The following is an 18349-nucleotide window of genomic DNA, read 5'->3' as shown; positions in this document are numbered from 1 at the left end:
TTAAGTGCCCTTGATTTCTAGCATTAGTAAGTCTAAAATTCTGTCTCAGCTAATAATTGGGTTTATAAGCAAGGTATACTTGAGCCCTTTTCCCAAATGGGCAGCCTTTTTCCTAAACTGAATACCTCTGTGGCTTCTCACAAGTTACTTTCTTCTGCACGTATGTGTGGGGCCCTGAGGAAATAGGAGGAGTCCTTGAAGGATGGTTTGGGCCATGGTGTTTTTACTTGCTCTCCCTAAGATGGTTCATGTCAGCTATGATTGCCACTGTGGAGGCCAGAACCGAATTCTATCTTTATTTGTGGGGACTGTACTTCCTTCTTTACAGAATCTGTTTGCAGGGGCACCTGGGTGGCTCAGTCAGTTAGGTGGCTGCTTTTGGCTAGATTGTGGTCCCAGGGTCCTGGGATCGAGCGCTGTGTCAGGCTCCCTGTTTAGCGGGGAACCTCTTTCTCCCTCTCCCTCCGCCTGCTGCTCCCTCTGCTTGTACTGTCTCTCTATGTCAAATAAATAAATAAAATCTTTAAAAAAAAAAAAATCCATTTGCATGATGCTGATTTTCTCTGTGCTCTACTGACTGAGCCGGCCAGGTGCCCGGATCGTTGTGGACTTCAGAGGCAGATGGGACCAGTATTGTGTGTCCAGTTTCATTCAGATGAATTCATTCATTCATTCACTCTTACCTATCTCTAGCCTTTTTTTTTTTTAAGTTCTTTTTTTTTTAAGAGTTTATTTGTCAGAGAGAGAAAACACGAGAGAGGGGAGGGTCAGAGGGAGAAGCAGACTCCCCGCTGTGTGGGGAGCCCGATGCGGGACTTGATCCCAGGACCCTGGGATCATGAGCCGAAGGCAGACACTTAACCAAACGAGCCACCCAGGTGCCCTGTCACTAGCCTTTCTGTGTGCAGCCATGTTTCTTCCAAGCCTTGGGTTTACCGTGGTTACGAGATATGTTAAGAGAAAAGGGCTCCTTACTGCCCAGTAACTGTTTTCCGTTAGAGAACTTGGCCTGCGGTTTCGTTTTCCATTTCCCTCCAGTTCACTGTTGTGTCACTGATCTTTGTTAGACATGGGTTGGGACTTTCTCTTGGCCGCTGCAATGGTTGCAGAATCTGATACACAGCCTTAGGGGTTGTTAGGTAATATTTATCAGAAATGAAGCCAGGAGAATATTAGAGCAGTACCTCCCGAAGTGTTTTCCGTGGAACACTTGTGCTTCTTGAAAGTTGTGAGGAAAGGATTCTTTGTTCAATGAGTTTGCTCAGTGGTACATTAAACAAAAGTAAATAAAGTTTCTTGCTGTTGGATTTCTCTCACCTGGGCCATGAATCTGCAAAGCAAGATGGAGTGTGTAACGTTCCCCAAATTACGTAACTTCAGAAGCATTTTCTTTCAGAATATCCATTCACATATCATTTGCACAAAAGTTGGAGAACTGCTGTATTAGATGCAGAGTGCATCTAATGAGAGCATTCTTTATGAGTAAATATTGATTTTTATACTTCCCATCATCCTATACAGGAGTCCATTTCTTCAGAGTCTCGGGGCAAAAGGGTGTTATTACTCATACTTTGGTGTCAAAATAAGGCTTCACTCTTGTGCATGTGTAGATTTCTCAAGCCCAGGTTTACATCCCTATATTCCTTGTCTGTTAATTCTGCATAATGTAAATTTCTAGAGAGATATTTCTTAGCAGAAGCCACCTCTTTCCTGTTCTTGAGTATACCACATCTTGTATCTGTGGCAAGGAGATAGAAACTCTTCATTCATTCATTCCGCAAACTCTGAGTGCCCGTTTTGTTCCTAGACATGGTGCTCAGTATTGGCATCCAGCTGCAAGTAAGAGCAGGCAGGTGTGGCGATGCATCGGCGCTGTGCTCAGCCTCTCTAGGAGACGGTGGGAGCTTGTGGGAGGCGTCATCAGAGATTCTTGGAGGGCATGACACTTGAGTCAGTCTTGAATGATGGGTGGGGTACTGCAGTCCAACAGCGGGTGGGACAGTGGGCCCTGCAGGCTGAGGAAGCAGTGGGGGCATCTTGGCGCATAGGAGATCTATGAAGTCAGGCCGGGGGTATGGGTGAGAAAGAAAAGGCGAAGGATTGAGTTGTGGCTAGGACCACTCATGGAGCATTGTGCCTGCCCTGCTAAGTAGCGTAGACTTTATTCTGGAAGCTGGGGGGTACCACTCAAGGGCTTTAAATCAGGCATACCATGAGAGATGTGTACGATGGAAAGATCCCACTATGTAGAACTTAGGTCTATAACTCTCCATAATTATATTGTGCAAACTGTGGCAGGTCATTCCACATCCACATCACTTTTTGTGGATTTTTTTTTCTATTTCTGAGAGGAGAGAATTAATTGTAAAGGTTTTTGAGCTCTTCTAATGAAGTTACCGACTTCGTCAGCCTCACCATTCTTGCTGTTGTCTAATTCATTTTTGTTTGCTTGTTTGACTCTTTAAGTTTTTATTTTAATTCCCAGTTGGTTACTGTACAGTGTCATACTAGTTTCAGGTGTACGAAGTGCTGGATTCAGCACTTCGTATGAAACCCAGTGCTCACGACACAAGTACTCTTTGGTCCCCATCACCTGGTTCTTCCATTCCTGTGGTGTAATTCCTTAGTAGTTTTGTTTTATTTTCTTCCAGAGAAGAGGAGGTATCTTGCAGTGGGCCTCTCTCCCAAAAACAAGCAGAATTTTTTCTTTCTCAACAGGTATGTTAATTCTGTTATTTATCCCAAACTTTTTTTTTTTATGGGGGGGCACAAGCATGGGGAGGAGCAGGCAGAGTGAGAAGCAGGCTCCCCACTGAGCAAGGGGCCTGACACGGACTCGATCCCAGGACCCTGGAATCATGACCTGAGCTGAAGGCAGATGCTTTTTTTTTTTTTTTTTAAAGATTTTATTTATTTATTTGACAGAGAGCGAGATCACAAGTAAGCAGAGAGGCAGGCAGAGAGAGAGAGGAGGAAGCAGGCTCCCCACTGAGCAGAGAGCCCGATGTGGGGCTCTATCCCAGGACCCTGGGATCATGACCTGAGCCGAAGGCAGAGGCTTAACCGACTGAGCCACCCAGGGGCCCCTCTTTTTCAGTCTTCTTTAAAACGATATCATTTTTTGGGACGCCTGGGTGGCTCAGTTGGTTAAGCGGCTGCCTTCGGCTCAGGTCATGATCCCAGCGTCCTGGGATCGAGTCCCACATCGGGCTCCTTGCTCATCAGGGAGCCTGCTTCTCCCTCTGCCTCTTCCTGCCATTCTGTCTGCCTGTGCTCTCTCCCTCTCTCTCTCTGACAAATAAATAAATAAAATCTTTAAAAAAAAAACAAAACAAAACAAAAAAAAAACACGATATCATTTTTTAAGTAATCTCTACACGCAACATGAGGCTTGAACTTAAAACCCCAAGATCAAGAGTCGAATGCTCTACTGACAGAGCCAGTCAAGTGCCCCCTGATTTTATTTTTCTTAAAGTTATAATACATGTTCATTTTATAATAGTGTGTGACTAACGCAGCCCAAAAACCCGATTTGGAAGACTGACTTCTCTTTCCCTAACATTTTATTATGGACATTTTCAAACAGAAAGAAAAGTTGAAAAGCGTTGCACAGTGAATACCCACACACCTGTCACCTAGATACCACAATTACTGTTTTATTCTCTCCTTATCATACGCCTGCACATCCCTTATCCAGCCACCATTTCGTCTTTGATGCATTTCAGTTTGCAGACCTCAGTACATTTTACCACAGACATTTCTTGCTGGTGCTTTGGAGTTGTACTTTTTCATTTGCTCGGGAACAGAAGCCGAATATTTTTCTCCCATGTTGTTTTCAAGTATAGGATTTTGATTTTTTTGTTCTACTTTCCTAATTTTTCTTAATTTTGTTAGTAATTTTCTTTCTGCAGAAAGGTGTAATGTTTAGGTCTAGAAGAAAAGTGATAGGATCACCCTGCAGATGAATTTCAAGCAGGTTAGAAAAACCCATCTAGACAATTGGTTAAGTGTGGAAGTGAAAATATAGCTAGATCTTTACCTCATCCTCACACTTCAGTACTTTACAGATGGATTAAAGGGTAAATGTGAATATGTAAAGCTGTAATTAAACTGGGAGGAACTACATATTAACTTTTAAGTGATCTCTAGGTGGGGAAAGACTTTCGAAACATAAAAGCAATGGAAGAAAACATGTAGAAGAAGATCATTTGATTTTTCAACATAAAAATTAAAAGTCTGCATGTCAGAACACATTCTAAAAAAACTAAAAGGCAAACAATAAAATGGGAAAAAGTATTTGCAATAAATATGATGGTCACAGGGTTAATACTTTTGCTTTAAAAATCATATTTTCAGAGACCGATGATGAGACAAACTTTATAATATTAATGAAAAGAGCAGGAAGTAAAGTGATATATACCATGTTCTAATTTTGTTAAAAATACAGTATAGGTGTAGGGTTGCCTGGGTGGCTCAGTGGGTTAAAGCCTCTGCCTTCAGCTCAGGTCGTGATCCCAGGGTTCTGGGATCGAGCCCCGCATCGGGCTCTGCTCAGAGGGGAGCCTGCTTCACCCCCTCTCTCTCTGCCTGCCTTCCCTGCCTACTTGTGGTCTCTGTCTGTCAAATAAATAAATAAAATCTTTAAAAAAATATATAGTATAGTGTATAAATGTATGTATCACATATATATCCCACACACAGAAAAAAGACTGAAATAAGACACTGACATATTAATAGTGTGATTTCTGGGTGGAGGTGTCACAGATGATTTTTGTTTCCTCCGTATGCCTTTCCATGTTTCTGGAATCTTCTGTAACAATATAACACATTCAAATGAAATTAGAAATTATTATTTATAAATACAGATTTGTCTAGGTAAAGTTGAAGTGTCTGTAACAAGGTTAAGTACTAATATTTAATTTAGAATTCGTTTTCTACATATTTTGTATAATCATTGCTGGCACCATCTACATGGCACAGTTAACCAGGAATAAGGCACCTGAGTGCTATGAGGCCTCTGGCAGTGCTGGATGGAGGTATATACTACCAGTCCTGAGGGTGGTCACGGGCTGGGTTGGGTCACACTGGTACTTTTCATGTAGTTTGAAAAGTACTGCAGGAAGGGTTAGTGCAGGGAGCTTATGGGCATGTGTAGGGGCTTACAGGACCTTACGTAGTCTAGAAAGTGATATAAGCAAGTGGCAGAAGTCTCAACTGGGGCCTGAAGAAGGAGCAAGAGTTTGTAGGGCATGCGAGGAACATGTGACTGGGCAGAGGGTGTTGGAAGGCTTTGAGTTTCAGAAAGAGGAGACAGTGTTTTGTGTGGTCAAGAGGAGACAGTGGCTGCGAAAAAGGACATAGGGCATGCTGGTTCGTTATATGTGTTTCCACTGAGTTGTCATCTTTAAATTTCAGGCTTCTTTGTTAAAGAATGATGAGACGAAAGCCCTCACTCCAGCATCTTTGCAGAAAGAACTGAACAACTTGTTGAAATTTAATCCTGATTTTGCTGAAGCGGTGAGTCTGAGTTGGAAAGCCCCAGGGAGGCTACTCTATATTGAGGGGTTGAGGAGCCGTGCAAATGAGGACTGGCCTGTTGGTCCCATTTCTTCGAAGGAAATGTTGGCAATTCAACAAGCCTAGGTCACAAAGCTTTTCCTCCCAAAACTCACCTCTGGGCCCTTAGGAGTTTCTTCAGTCTATTACTGTTCTTGCTCATGCTTCGTTTCTGTGAGGCTCCGAATAATGGACAGATGATAGAGTAGATTGATTTATTTTTTTCAAGTTTGGGGGCTAAAAATTCTTTTCCTTTCTCTTTTATTAGTTTTTTTTTTTTTCAAATTCAAATAATTCCATTACTTACTGTATTTTTACCCTGAACACTTTCTTTTCTTTCTTTTTTTTTTCAAACTTTCGTAGTAGTGGTACCTGGATTTGACATCTTTATTCACATGCAGAAATATATCTGATTTGGATCTGCCTGTTGGAGGGAGGTTTAATTCAGTGAATCAAACAAAATGAACATAGTGTCAAAATAATTGTAACATAATTAACTTAGTATACTAGTTAAAGACTCACTGTGTTATGACTTGGACATTTACAAAAATTAATTTTGTAATTTTTATGTGAACTCAGGAATAAAAATCATTTTAATTTGAGCTTACAGTATTTCTCAATGCCTGAGCTAGGTGAGTCCCCCAACCCCATCACCTAATATAAGCAGTGGCATAGTGGATGTATAATTACGATAAAACTCTGATGCAAGTCCTAATGGGGTGACCATTTTTCTTTTGGGGGCTCCCTAAGGAGGAAACAAACCACTGTATCTTGAACTTGTTTTATCCTGCCTGTGGGGCAAGGTTAGGCTAAGCCGTCTTGCTAGGAGGGCTGAGGGTACGTACACCGGTGTTTGCTTGCAGCCAGTGGGATGCTCTGAATTAGTCTCACGCGGGAGGAAGCCGAGCGTTTAAAATACGTGCATTGTTTCTTTTTCAGCACTATCTCAGCTACTTAAACAACCTCCGGGTCCAAGATGTGTTCAGTTCCACACACAGCCTCCTTCATTATTTCGATCGCCTGATTCTCACTGGGGCCGAAAGCAAAAGTAACGGGGAGGAGGGCTACGGCCGGAGCCTGAGATACGCCGCGCTGAACCTGGCCGCCCTGCACTGCCGCTTCGGTCACTAGTGAGTCCGCAGGTTTTAGTCGCCGCAGAGACCGAAGAGATTGTCAAACGTTAACTTCCTAAGAGGGAAGCGCTTTCCCTGGACAGAAATTGACAAAAATCTTCTGTTTAAGCAGTCTGCCCCCTAGTGTCACTGTTGAGCATTACTGTCTTAGTGCACCGCCTCTTCCTTACTTATAAGAACAGCCATTGAGTTAAAAGGAAATTAGGTCATTAGGCCAGAGATTCCCAAAAGGATTTTTTGGAGGTAATACTGAGGTACAAAAGCTATTTTCAGTTTTTCAAAAAGCCAAAAGGAAGTAGTACTTTTACTGGCTAAAACCATACAGCTTGCTAAAAGCCACACGTTTGTGCTTTTGGATAGAATTCAGGCAGTTCAGTGGGGTGACGCTGGCTTACCCATTGCTAAGATATGCTTATGATTTTAATGAATAAAAAAGAGAAGCTTTCCCAATTATTAATTAGTAAATAGAGTTATGTGGATAAAAACATGGAGGGTATTTTGGAAACAATGAAATAATGTGAATAAGTGTGAAAAGGTAGTGAATTATTAATTAAGAGGGTTCTCCCCTGACCCCACGGCTTTTTCCACTTTGAGAGAAATGTGGTCTCTGCTACAGGCATTTTTTTTTTTTTAAGATTTTATTTATTTATTTGACAGACAGAGATCACAAGTAGGCAGAGAGGTAGGCAGAGAGAGAGCGGTGGAAGCAGGCTCCCCGCTGAGCAGAGAGCCCGATGCGGGGCTGGATCCCAGGACCCTGGGATCATGACCTGAGCTGAAGGCAGAGGCTTTAACCCACTGAGCCACCCAGGCGCCCCTGCTACAGGCATTTTTGAATAGAGATCATAGGGTGTGTTAATGGAAATAATAGTGTCCAGAGTTCAAGAATTGAGACTTCTACCCATTGCTGTTTAGGTCAGAAATTCTATTTCTGATTGTCACATTTTCAAAGGGACATAGACAGGCTGGAGCTGGTGTGGGGGACAGTCTCCTTGTAGGCATTCCAAGACATTGTCATATAAACAGTTTGGGAAGGATATGAGAATGGTGAACCTGGAGAGAACATGATTTAGCCAAGCACGTGTTTGGCATGTTTATGTCATAAAAGGTCATGTGAAGAAAAGTTAGATGACCAAGGGTGTAATTCCTGGAGAAGAATAAAAGCGGGGAGTACAAGGAAAGGGTTGTGCTTTGCCTGTGATAAGGAAGGTGGTCCCACATGGATCCTCTAAGGAAGGGACGGTGAGGTGCTCAAGCCTAGACCAGATGTCAGAAAGGGAATTCAAGCATCAGATTGATAGTTGGACTCAGAAAGCTTCGAGTCTACTCTAAAGTACATGGTTTTATGAGATTCCATGTTATCTTTTGATCGACTTCTTTTTGTCTGCCCAGGTGTAACCACCTCTTAATTGGAAACTTCCGCTTTTTTATGTTCTCATAATAAGCAGCAATATCATTTGTAGTATTTACCATTAACTGATTTCTGTGTTCAAAACAGCTTCTGCTAGGGTTTGGAAATTTGTATTCAGCTTTCTAGATACAAATAGTCTGTTGGTGTGCAGAATTTATATATTTACAATAGGAGAGACAACTAACTGCATCAAGTTAATTGCTAATTAATGCACTCCATTAGCTTCTTTGATTCTAGTCCTGGAGCTGTGGCCTGTGTAAAATTTTGTCACTTAGCTTATAGGCTTGTGAAGATTTCTTGTAAGTCATTATAGTTGTTTACTGAGCATCTGCTGTGTACTAGGCATTGTGTTAGAGTATTAGGCGCTGAGGGTACAGGAGGAAAAAAAGGTAAAAACCCTCTGTTCTCATGAATTTACGGTGGGGAGGTAGATGATAAAAAAAACACTAAACATAATACACAAAGGTGATAGAGGAGAATAGGGTTGGGGAGTGCTGTTGTTTTCATAAGGGACACTCCTCCAATATATGCACAGATCACTCCTTCCATAATAAGGTAGCAGGGCAGCCCTCCCTAACCTCTACTACATATTTGAATAGAGATTTAAAGCAGTCTTAGTCTACCTGGGAATCTACCATTTGGTAGATTTAACTTTTCCTCCTCCCTGGGAAAAGTAATCCCTTAGTAATCCCTCTTTTGTTTTAGCATACTGTCTATACAGTTCTCCCAAAAGCCTTTCTTTCTTTTTTTTTTTTAAGTTGAAGCGCGCGCTCTCTCTCTCTCTCTCTCTCTCTATATATATATATATATATATATATATTTAAAGAGTTTATTTATTTATTTGACAGGCAAAGATCACAAGTAGGCAGAGAGACAGGCAGAGAGAGAGGGAAGCAGGCTCCCTGCCGAGCATAGCGCCTCATGTGGGGCTTGTCCCAGGACCCTGGGACCATGACCTGAGCCAAAGGCAGAGGCCTTAACCCACTGAGTCACCCAGGTGCCCCTCTTTTTTTTTTTTTTTTTAACTTAACATTATTTATTTGGTCTTCAGATATTGAGTAAAGTTAAATCAACTGATATTTATTGAGGGCCTATATGTGTGATATGTTTCAGGTCCTCAAGCAGATTATGTCCTATTGCATCTCAGCATTGAAAGGAATTTAAAAGAAATGTAAAATAGGTAAAGATATATCTGACCTGTTTATTTTTTTTTTTATTTTAAAAAGATTTTATTTACTTATTTGACAGAGAGACAGTGAGGGAGGGCACACAAGCAGGGGGAGTGGGAGAGGGAGAAGCAGGCCTCCCACTGACCGGGGCGCCGGATGTGGGGCTTGATCCCAGGATCCTGGGATCATGACTTGAGCCAAAGGCGGGAAGACAGAGTCTTAATGACTGAGCCACCCAGGTGCCCCTGTTTCTGACCTCTATTCAAATCAGTGGTTATTAAGGAACAATCCAGCTCTTCCCAGTTAAATGGATTGTGTGAGGCTAATGTTAATTTTAAAGAAAATTCCTTATGTAAATTTTTCCAAAATAAGTGATACCCATAGAATTTCTGATTTGATTTTGAGATCTTCCATAACCCTGCATTTATAGAACTTCTTTTCTGTGACTTGCCACTAGGAAACCCAAAATTTAAGAGCTCGCTCTCTCTGGGCTTATAAACTATTTGAAGAAATAAAATTAACACAGATTAAATAAATAGAAAGTGATACACAGTAGTATTTAATTAAGCACTGCAACGTGGGTTACAGATAGTATTTCTGTGGCTGTTTTCAGAGGTGAGAGCTCAGTGGGGCCAAGGATAGTTGGCTAAATTTCCACAGAATCTGAGATTACGGGAGACATCTTAGATGGAGTGGAGCCATGTCAACAGAAAAAGAATCTCAGGGGCGCCTGGGTGGCTCAGTGGGTTAAAGCCTCTGCCTTCGGCTCAGATCATGATCCCAGAGTCCTGGGATCGAGCCCCGCATCGGGCTCTCTGCTCAGCAGGGAGCCTGCTTCCCTTCCTCTCTCTCTCTGCCTGATTCTCTGCCTGCTTGTGATCTCTGTCAGTCAAATAAATAAACAAAATCTTTAAAAAAAAAAAAAAGAATCTCAGAAGTGAATATCCTCAAAATACTTTTTAAAACTGGTTTTGAAAAATTACAAAAGAAAGAAAAAATTCACATAATGGGGAAGGGAGTACAGTGAAAGTGAAATGTTGTATCCTATCCTTGCCTCTCCTCCTAGGGGTAGACAATTAAAATACTCTTAGAGATCAAGAAAAGCCATTCCTCGGGGCACCTGGGTGCCTCAGTGGGTTAAGCCTCTGCCTTTGGCTCAGGTCATGATCTCAGGGGCCTGGGATCGAGCCCCGCATCGGGCTCTCTGCTCAGCAGGGAGCCTGCTTCCCTCTTTCTCTGCCTGCCTCTCCACCTACTTGTGATCTATCTCTCTGTCAAATAAATAAATAAAATCTTAAAAAAAAAAAAAAGCCATTCCTGGGCACCTGGGTGGCTCAGTTGGTTGGGCAACTACCTTCGGCTCAGGTAATGATCTCAGAGTCCTGGGATCGAGTCCCACACTGGACTCCCTGCTCAGCGGGGAGCCTGCTTCTCCCTCTGACCTCTCCCCTTTCATGCTCTCTCTCTCTCTCTCTCAAATAAATAAATAAAATCTTAAAAAAAAGGGGGGGGTTGCCTGGGTGGCTCAGTAGGTTAAAGCCTCTGCCTTCGGCTCAGGTCATGATACCAGGGTCCTGGGATCGAGCCCTGCATCCGGCTCTCTGCTCAGCGGGGAGCCTGCCTGCCTCTCTGCCTACTTGTGATCTCTCTGTCAAATAAATAAATAAAATCTTAAAAAAAAAAAAAAGAAAAGAAAAGCCATTCCTTCTTGTCCTTTGTAGTAGAAATCTACCTTAGAAAGGACCTGTTCTGGGGCGCCTGGGTGGCTCAGAGGGTTAAAGCCTCTGCCTTCAGCTCAGGTCATGATCCCCGGGGTCCTGGGATCGAGCTCCGCATCGGGCTCTCTCCTTGGTGGGGAGCCTGCTTCCTCCTCTCTCTCTCTGCCTGCCTCTCTGCCTACTTGTGATCTCTCTCTGTCGAATAAATAAATAAAATCTTTAAAAAAAAAAAAAAGAAAGGACCTGTTCTGTATCTCTACTATGAATGTTCCTTACTGCTGGGGGAGGGAAGTTCCTCTGACGGAATAAGCTCGTTGTTACAACTTCCAACCCAGAGGCTTCTATTCGGATGAATTACTGTACAGATGCCTTGCTGTTACGTTGCTTGGACATGTTTGTGATTGTTAATGAGTTATTAATGTTCGGTCTTTCTCTAGTCAGCAGGCAGAGCTCGCCCTGCAGGAGGCCATTAGGATTGCCCAGGAGTCCAACGATCATGTGTGTCTCCAGCATTGCTTGGTGAGCTGCCCCCTCCTGTCTCAGGAGTTCTGCCTGTGGATTGAGTTGGCCTTCGAATGGCGTCATTTAAATTGGGTTGTTTTGCAGTTGGAAGGCCCTTAGCAGTGAAGGGAAACTAGTTAGCAGAAGTCAGAAAAGGCAACCCATCGTTATTCTCTTTTTTAATCCATGATCTCTGTTTTGCTTTGGGGGCATTTCTTATCTAAAATTTTAATCCAAAGCTACCACCTTAAACATTGGTATTAACAAAAAGGTGTATGTGACACCTGGTAGCTGGAGGAGACATTGTCCTGTGAAAGCATGAACACCAAGCACAAGGAGAACACGGAATTCATTGAACATTCCCTGAGAATCTCGATTTCTCAAAGGCCATATGGGAGCTTCATGGTTTTTTTATGGAACACTTGCCACTCATTGCTGTCAGAGGTGAAAATCAATGACTGTTTAGCTCAGTCTGAGTTTTAATGTGTTCAGTGGTTTTCATTTAGGTTCATACTTCGTGAAAGAGTAGTTTAGAGGATTTATCTTGTCCCTTGTTAAATCGTTCTTAAAGCCATGCTGATATTTCAATAGAACGTTAACCGTTATTGTTGTTAGAATATATTTTGATGATTTCTCTTACCAGAGCTGGCTTTATGTGCTGGGGCAGAAGAGATCTGATAGCTATGTCCTGCTAGAACACTCTGTGAAGAAGGCAGTACATTTTGGGTTACCGGTAAGGCTCATCTTCCTGTGAGATTATTTAAATAAATGGTGTGGTTTCATTCTTGGTAGTTTCATATGACCTTAACTGTTATTCAAGCCACTAAATTCTGTCTAATAGGTTTCTCGTTGCTCCCTTTATCTTTTTTTTTTTTAATTAATTTATTTATTTGATAGAGATCACAAGTAGGCAGAGAGGCAGGTGGAGAGAGAGGAGGAAGCAGTCTCCCCTCGAAGCAGAGAACCTGATGGGGGCTCAATCCCAGGACCCTGAGATCATCACCTGAGCCGAAGGCAGAGACTTTAACCCGCTGAGCCACCCAGGCGCTCCTGCTCCCTTTATCTTAACATCTAACATCTATTCCATTGACCAATTCTATGAGATCCTTGTTTAGTTTATTGATCAACATTGACTTAGACATATTTACTTAGAAAAAATTCAAGAAAGGCTTATTTTTTTTTATTCAAAGATTTTATCTATTTATTTGACACAGAGACAGTGAGAGAGGGAATACAAGCAGGGGGAGCAGGAGAGGGAGAAGCAAGCTTCCCACCCAGCAGGGACCCTGATGTGGGGCTCGATCCCAAGACCCTGGGATCATGACCTGAGCCCAAGGGAGACACTTAATGAATGAGCCACCTGGGCACCCCAGGAAAAGATTATTTTTAAACCAGGGATTGGGAAACTTTAAAGCCCATGGGCCAAATCTGGCTTGCTGCCTGCTTATATATGGCCCTCAAGCTATGAATGGGTTTTATATTTTTAAATAGTTGGGGGAAAAAACCAACAAGCAAATGTGACCTTCAAACCTAAATTATTTACTACCTGGCCCATTACAGAACCAGTTTGCTAATCTGGTTTTAAAAGTAAACAAAGCCAAGAACGAGTAAACCTCACAGGTACGTTTGTCTTTTCTTAATTTAAGTGACAGAGAAGGACCTAAATTATAGTCCTTGGTGACAAATACTGAGGGGCAGTGAAAGGGCTCAGTTGTCACATATATAGTAGTAATGACTGTCAGAGTCTAGATTACTGTTGCTGTCAGAACTGTATTCTGTCTCAAAAACATCCTCTAAAAAACTGCACCATAGGCAGTGGGACTCCTTAAGCATTCTGTCTCATAAAGTTTGCAGCAAGGTCCAGGAAAACTGAAAGTAATATATGTAATATCCTATTGTATATGCTTTTTAAAAATGGAAGCGATGCCTGGTGGCTCAGTCGGTTTAGCATCTGACTCTTGATCTCAGCTCAGGTCTTGATCTCTCAGGGTTGTGAGTTCAAGCCCCATGTTGGGCTCCATCCTGGGTGAGGCGCCTACTTAAAAAAAATTGAGGTACAGTCAACATGTTTTATATGCTTTTTAAATCTGTGAACTGTTCATTTGATTCATTTTTGAGAAAGGAAACTTACATGTACAGAATTGATTATAAGGACAAAAGTAAGTTGTCCCTTAAAATAAATGATAGACTTTGTAAGTACAATTTTTGTTTTGGATTTAAGCTGACTTTTTTTTTTTAAATGATTTATTTGTTTATTTTACTGGGGGAGGGGCAGAGAGAGAAGGAGAGAGAATCTTCCAGCAGATTCCCTGCTGAGTGTAGATCCTGATACAGGGCTCAGCTCTCATGACCCTGAGATCACATCCTGAGCTGAAACCAAGAATAAGACACTTAACGGACTGAGTCACCCAGGTGCCCCTAAGCAGACTCTTTTTTTTTTAAGATTTTGTCTATGTGTTTGAGAGCGAGAGAGTGAGTACACAAGCAGAGGGAGAGGGAAAAGCAGTCTCCCGCTGAGCAGGGATCTTGATTTGACTGTGATCTGCTTGTGCACTCACTCTCTCTCTCTCTCTCTCACCCAGGTGCCCCATGATTTTATTTTTAAGTACTCTCTACACCCAATGTGGGGCTCTAACTTTACAACCCCGGGATCAAGAGTCACATGTACCAACTGAGCCAGCCAGGTGCCCCTGAAGTAGGAAGATTTTTAAAGGATGACTATTATGAGCATACTTATCTTTTCATTAACTTCTGATACAGTTTTCAAAGGTGAAAGCACAACTTAAAAGACTCAGCTAAGGGGGCACCTGGGTTCCTCAGTTGGTTAAGCATCTGCCTTCGGCTCAGGTCATGATCCCAGGGCCCTGGGATCGAGCCCTGTGTCGGGCTCTCTGCTCAGCAAGGAGTCTGCTTCTCCCTCTCTCACTGCCTGCTGCTCCCCCTGTTTGTGTTCTTTCTCTCGGTCAAATAAATAAAATCTTAAAATAAAATCTTAAAAAAATTAAAAAGGGAAATAAAAAATACTCTACTCTGGGGGAGAGTGGGTGGCTCAGTCCATTAAACGTCTGCCTTCGGCTCAGGTCATGATCCCCAGGTCCTGGGATCCAGCCCCAAGTTGGGCTCCTTGCTCAGCAGGGAGCCTGCTTCTCGCTCTCCCTTTGCCTACTGCTTCCTTTGCTTGTGCGCTCTCTCTCTCTCTGACAAATAAATAAATAAAATCTTTAAAAAAAAACCACAACTCCCACTCCATAATGTGTCCAACACTGTTTGACACATACTGTTTTGTTCTGTATTTATTTATTTATTTATTTAAGACTTTATTTATTTATTTGAGAGGGCTCACTTGCATGAGCTGGGGGAGGGGCAGAGGGAGAGGGAGAAGCAGGCTTCTCACGGAGCAGAGCCCCACACGGGGCTCCATCCCAGAACTCGATCATGACCTGAGCTGAAGACAGATGCTTAACACACGGAGCCACAGAGGTGCCCCAAATACTGTTTTATTTTAATTCTTACAATAATTCTTTAATGATAGAGTTTCTGCCCATTTTACAGATGAAGCAACTGAGGCTTGGTTAGGAAGCTAACCGGCCTTGACTCACAATATAAGTGGCAGAGAGTGTGTTTAAGTCCAGGCCCATTTTATGTCAAAGCCCTGGCTCTTCTCAGCATACCTCCTGCCTCTATTCCAGCCCCAGGTTTTCAGGAATACATCTCGTATGGGTTAGAGTCAGGATATAGGTAATTTCTTTTTAAATAATGCTGTCTGTTTGCATGTGCTGAAATGTGAAATATGCCAGATTTCAGAAAAGTGAACAATTGTGTCATGTAATTTGTACCTTGAGGAGTCATGGGGTATGTCTATCCCCTTAGTACCTCGCCTCCCTGGGAATACAGTCCCTAGTTCAGCAGAGGGCTTTTGCTGGGAAGACAGCAAACAAACTGATGGATGCCCTGAAGGACTCTGACCTCCTACACTGGAAACACAGCCTGTCAGAGCTCATCGATATCAGCATTGCACAGAAAACAGCCATCTGGAGACTCTATGGCCGCAGGTGGGTCTTCAAGCCAATTTTCAAGGCCATAGGGGCAGGAATCCTTCCAGAGGTGAGCAGAAGCTAGCAAACTGATTCTCTGAAAGGCCAAACAGACAAGTCATTTTCCCCTTTGATGAAAGTTGTTCGTGCAGGGGATTAAAGAAAATGCTTATAGTTTTAAAACATTTCTGTACTTTGCACAGACTTTGTAAAATTCTTTCCTGTGCTCATTCTTATTTGTGCCTCCCAACTGCCCCGTGAGGTAACTGGTGGGTGGGCTCCATTCCAGGATGTGAAAACTAAGGTTCACACATCTGATCTGCCCAAGATCACAGACGTCAGTAGCAAGTGACAGAGCCAAGACTCACACTCAGGTCCTGTGACTCCAAGCGCTCTGCCCCCGTGATCTGAGACCGGACTCTCTCTTCCTGTCCCCGGCAGGCAGGGCCACAGTCACTCGGGTTTCGCTTCCCTGTTAGCCGAGGTGTGTTTTCTGGACCATCTCCGGCCTCAAGTTTAATTTTCCATTTGGCCTCCTTTAGCTTGGAAGTACCTTTCTGAACCAGGTTTTTAATCCTGGAGTCCGTCCCTACCCCACCTTCTACCTAGACAGTCTATTTCTAGGAACTCAATAATGAAAGGAAGTGCCTACTTGACCAGTCTTGTTTGTGTATACTTGAGATCATTTTTTGGCAGGATGCGCTCTGAGACAGCTGCAGACACCGGCCGCTGCGTACATTGCCAGAGCAGCTGGTGCCAGGATGGCATCAGGTCTGAATTTATCCGTGAAAACCGATTAACACACTTGTGACCACAGGGGAATTAGAGGCAGTCAGGGGGTCTGGAGCTTGGAACTCCCAGTTGTGCCATAACCACCCCATGTTTCCTTTGGGGCTACACATGCAGGGTGCATTTCTGCTTTCCTGGTGCTGAGGGTGGGAGAGCCAGCAGTGGGAGGCTGCCACTCCCGCTAGGCCAGAGCCTGCAGACGGACTTCCTGTCCTTCCATTTCCACTCAACAGAGTTGTGGGGTGTGGCTGGGGGGCAGCCTGGTTCTCTTGACTGAAGGGAGTTCCTGTCTGTCTCCCCACCCAGCACCATGGCCCTGCAGCAGGCCCAGATGTTGCTGAGCATGAACAGCCTGGAGTCTGTGAGCGCGGGTGTGCAGCAGAACAACACAGAGTCATTTGCTGTCGCCCTCTGCCATCTTGCAGAGTTGCACGCAGAGCAGGTAGGCAGGTAGCTGGGCCTGCGCGCTCTGGGAGCGATGGAGGCTCCCCCACCTCTCCCCCCTGCTCCTTGAGAAAAGCACCGGATGTGTCTGGGTCAGGCCTGGTTGGATGCAGGGGGCGCTGAAAGGGTGAGATCCCATCGGTGGAAATGGATGGGGTGTGGAGTCTACACAGTTGTTGAACTTTGCATCTCTTTGCATTGACAAAGGAAATAAGATATCAGCTATTTCCATGTAGCAAATGGAATATAAAAGAGGCTTTGAAATTTCAGGTAGTGGAGCTAGCTATGTTTATAGGAGATGGGAAGGCCACACCAGTTAATGTTAAGTCTACAGCACAAGTTTGATTGACTCCAAAAAGGGACAGTGGGAATTGAATGTAACCTTCACTTATAGCCCAAGTCATTTTACATGATTCTCTTTGTAGGGGATTGATTAAAGGGTCTCTCCTGCTGCTCTAGGCTTTCTCTCTCCTTTGCTCTAATGCTCTAAAATGTCTTCTTTCATGGAAGAAAAGTCAGGAAGCTTACCCTCTGTCTCACTAAACACTGCCTTGGCTATAAGTGCATTTCCTGATCATATATCTTTTCTCCACTTCTCTGCTCTCCCTTACTGTTAGATTATTGTTAGGTTGTATCATTTTTTTTTTTAAGATTTTATTTATTTATTTGCCAGAACTTGAGAGAGAGAGCAGAAGCAGGGGGAGAGGCAGGCAGAGGGAGAGGGAGAAGCAGGATCTCTGATGAGCCGGGAGCCCGATGTGGGACTCAATCCCAGGACCCTGAGACCATGACCTGAGCCAAAGGTAGACATTCAACAGAACGAGCCACCCAGGCGTCGGCAGTCAGTATTCCCTAATCTGCGGCCTAAAGGTTGTTGGATGGTGTCGACCCCTTCCAGAAGTCTCTAAAGACTTCCTTCCACTAAATGTATTTTAGCATTTGACAATCCTTTGGGCATCTGTGGAGACAAAGGGGATGGATGGGGTCTGGCTGGGTCCCACTTGCACCTTTATTAGCTGCCCTCTTCCTGCACCTGGGAGGCATTGCCCACGCTTCCTGACGTCAGAGCAGCAGCCAGCTGCACTTGCTGTTTGCTTTCCCTGAGGAATCTGCACGTTCATCATTTTCTTGGGTTTTTTCCCCCCTCTTAATGGAACCTCTGACATCTCCTCTTCTGCTTTCCTGTTAACCATGCTTAAGTGGAGCATTTGGTAATGGATGAGTCAGTGAACCTTCAGTTAGGTATTTGGTGTGAGCCTTGTGTGGCTTCTCTCTCCCCAACAACTTCATTGAGATAAAATTCACATGTGATACAATTCACCCAATTTAAATTTCCCCATATGGCTTTTTAAAGTCAAATTCTCCCCACTGACCCCAGCCTTAAACTGGATAACTTCTCTTCAAGCTCTGTTTGAGTTATGTAGGGTAGAAATGATTTTTTTTTTTTTTCCTGCTGGACTGAAAAACTGCTTTACAGAAATTTCGGTCGTGACTCAATGCTCAAGCCTTGAAACTTTCTCTGAGGCCAGTTATTAGAATTCTATGATGTTTCCTGGGAGATTTTTCCTGCTGTTTGGATTTGGATTAGTATTTC

At 43.4% G+C, this 18349-nt stretch overlaps 1 protein-coding gene across 3 annotated transcripts in view; it reads left to right on the top strand.

Annotated features, from left to right (window-relative positions):
- Positions 1-18349, top strand: part of ANAPC5 (anaphase promoting complex subunit 5) — a 42309-nt gene that overhangs the window by 10957 nt on the left and 13003 nt on the right. For all 3 annotated transcript variants that reach the window (XM_032876339.1, XM_032876338.1, XM_032876340.1), the window contains 7 exons: positions 2652-2718; positions 5416-5517; positions 6496-6686; positions 11425-11506; positions 12132-12221; positions 15359-15540; positions 16618-16753. In XM_032876339.1, the coding sequence (XP_032732230.1) occupies positions 2652-2718; positions 5416-5517; positions 6496-6686; positions 11425-11506; positions 12132-12221; positions 15359-15540; positions 16618-16753 (850 nt within the window). The remainder of the gene's footprint in view (positions 1-2651; positions 2719-5415; positions 5518-6495; positions 6687-11424; positions 11507-12131; positions 12222-15358; positions 15541-16617; positions 16754-18349) is intronic.

Source organism: Lontra canadensis, unplaced genomic scaffold (assembly GCF_010015895.1).
Source record: "Lontra canadensis isolate GAN:19392208 unplaced genomic scaffold, GSC_riverotter_1.0 scaffold58, whole genome shotgun sequence".
Taxonomy (NCBI): Eukaryota; Metazoa; Chordata; class Mammalia; order Carnivora; family Mustelidae; genus Lontra; species Lontra canadensis.
Note: the sequence above shows the minus strand (reverse complement) of the source record. Positions and strands in the feature narration are given on the sequence as shown.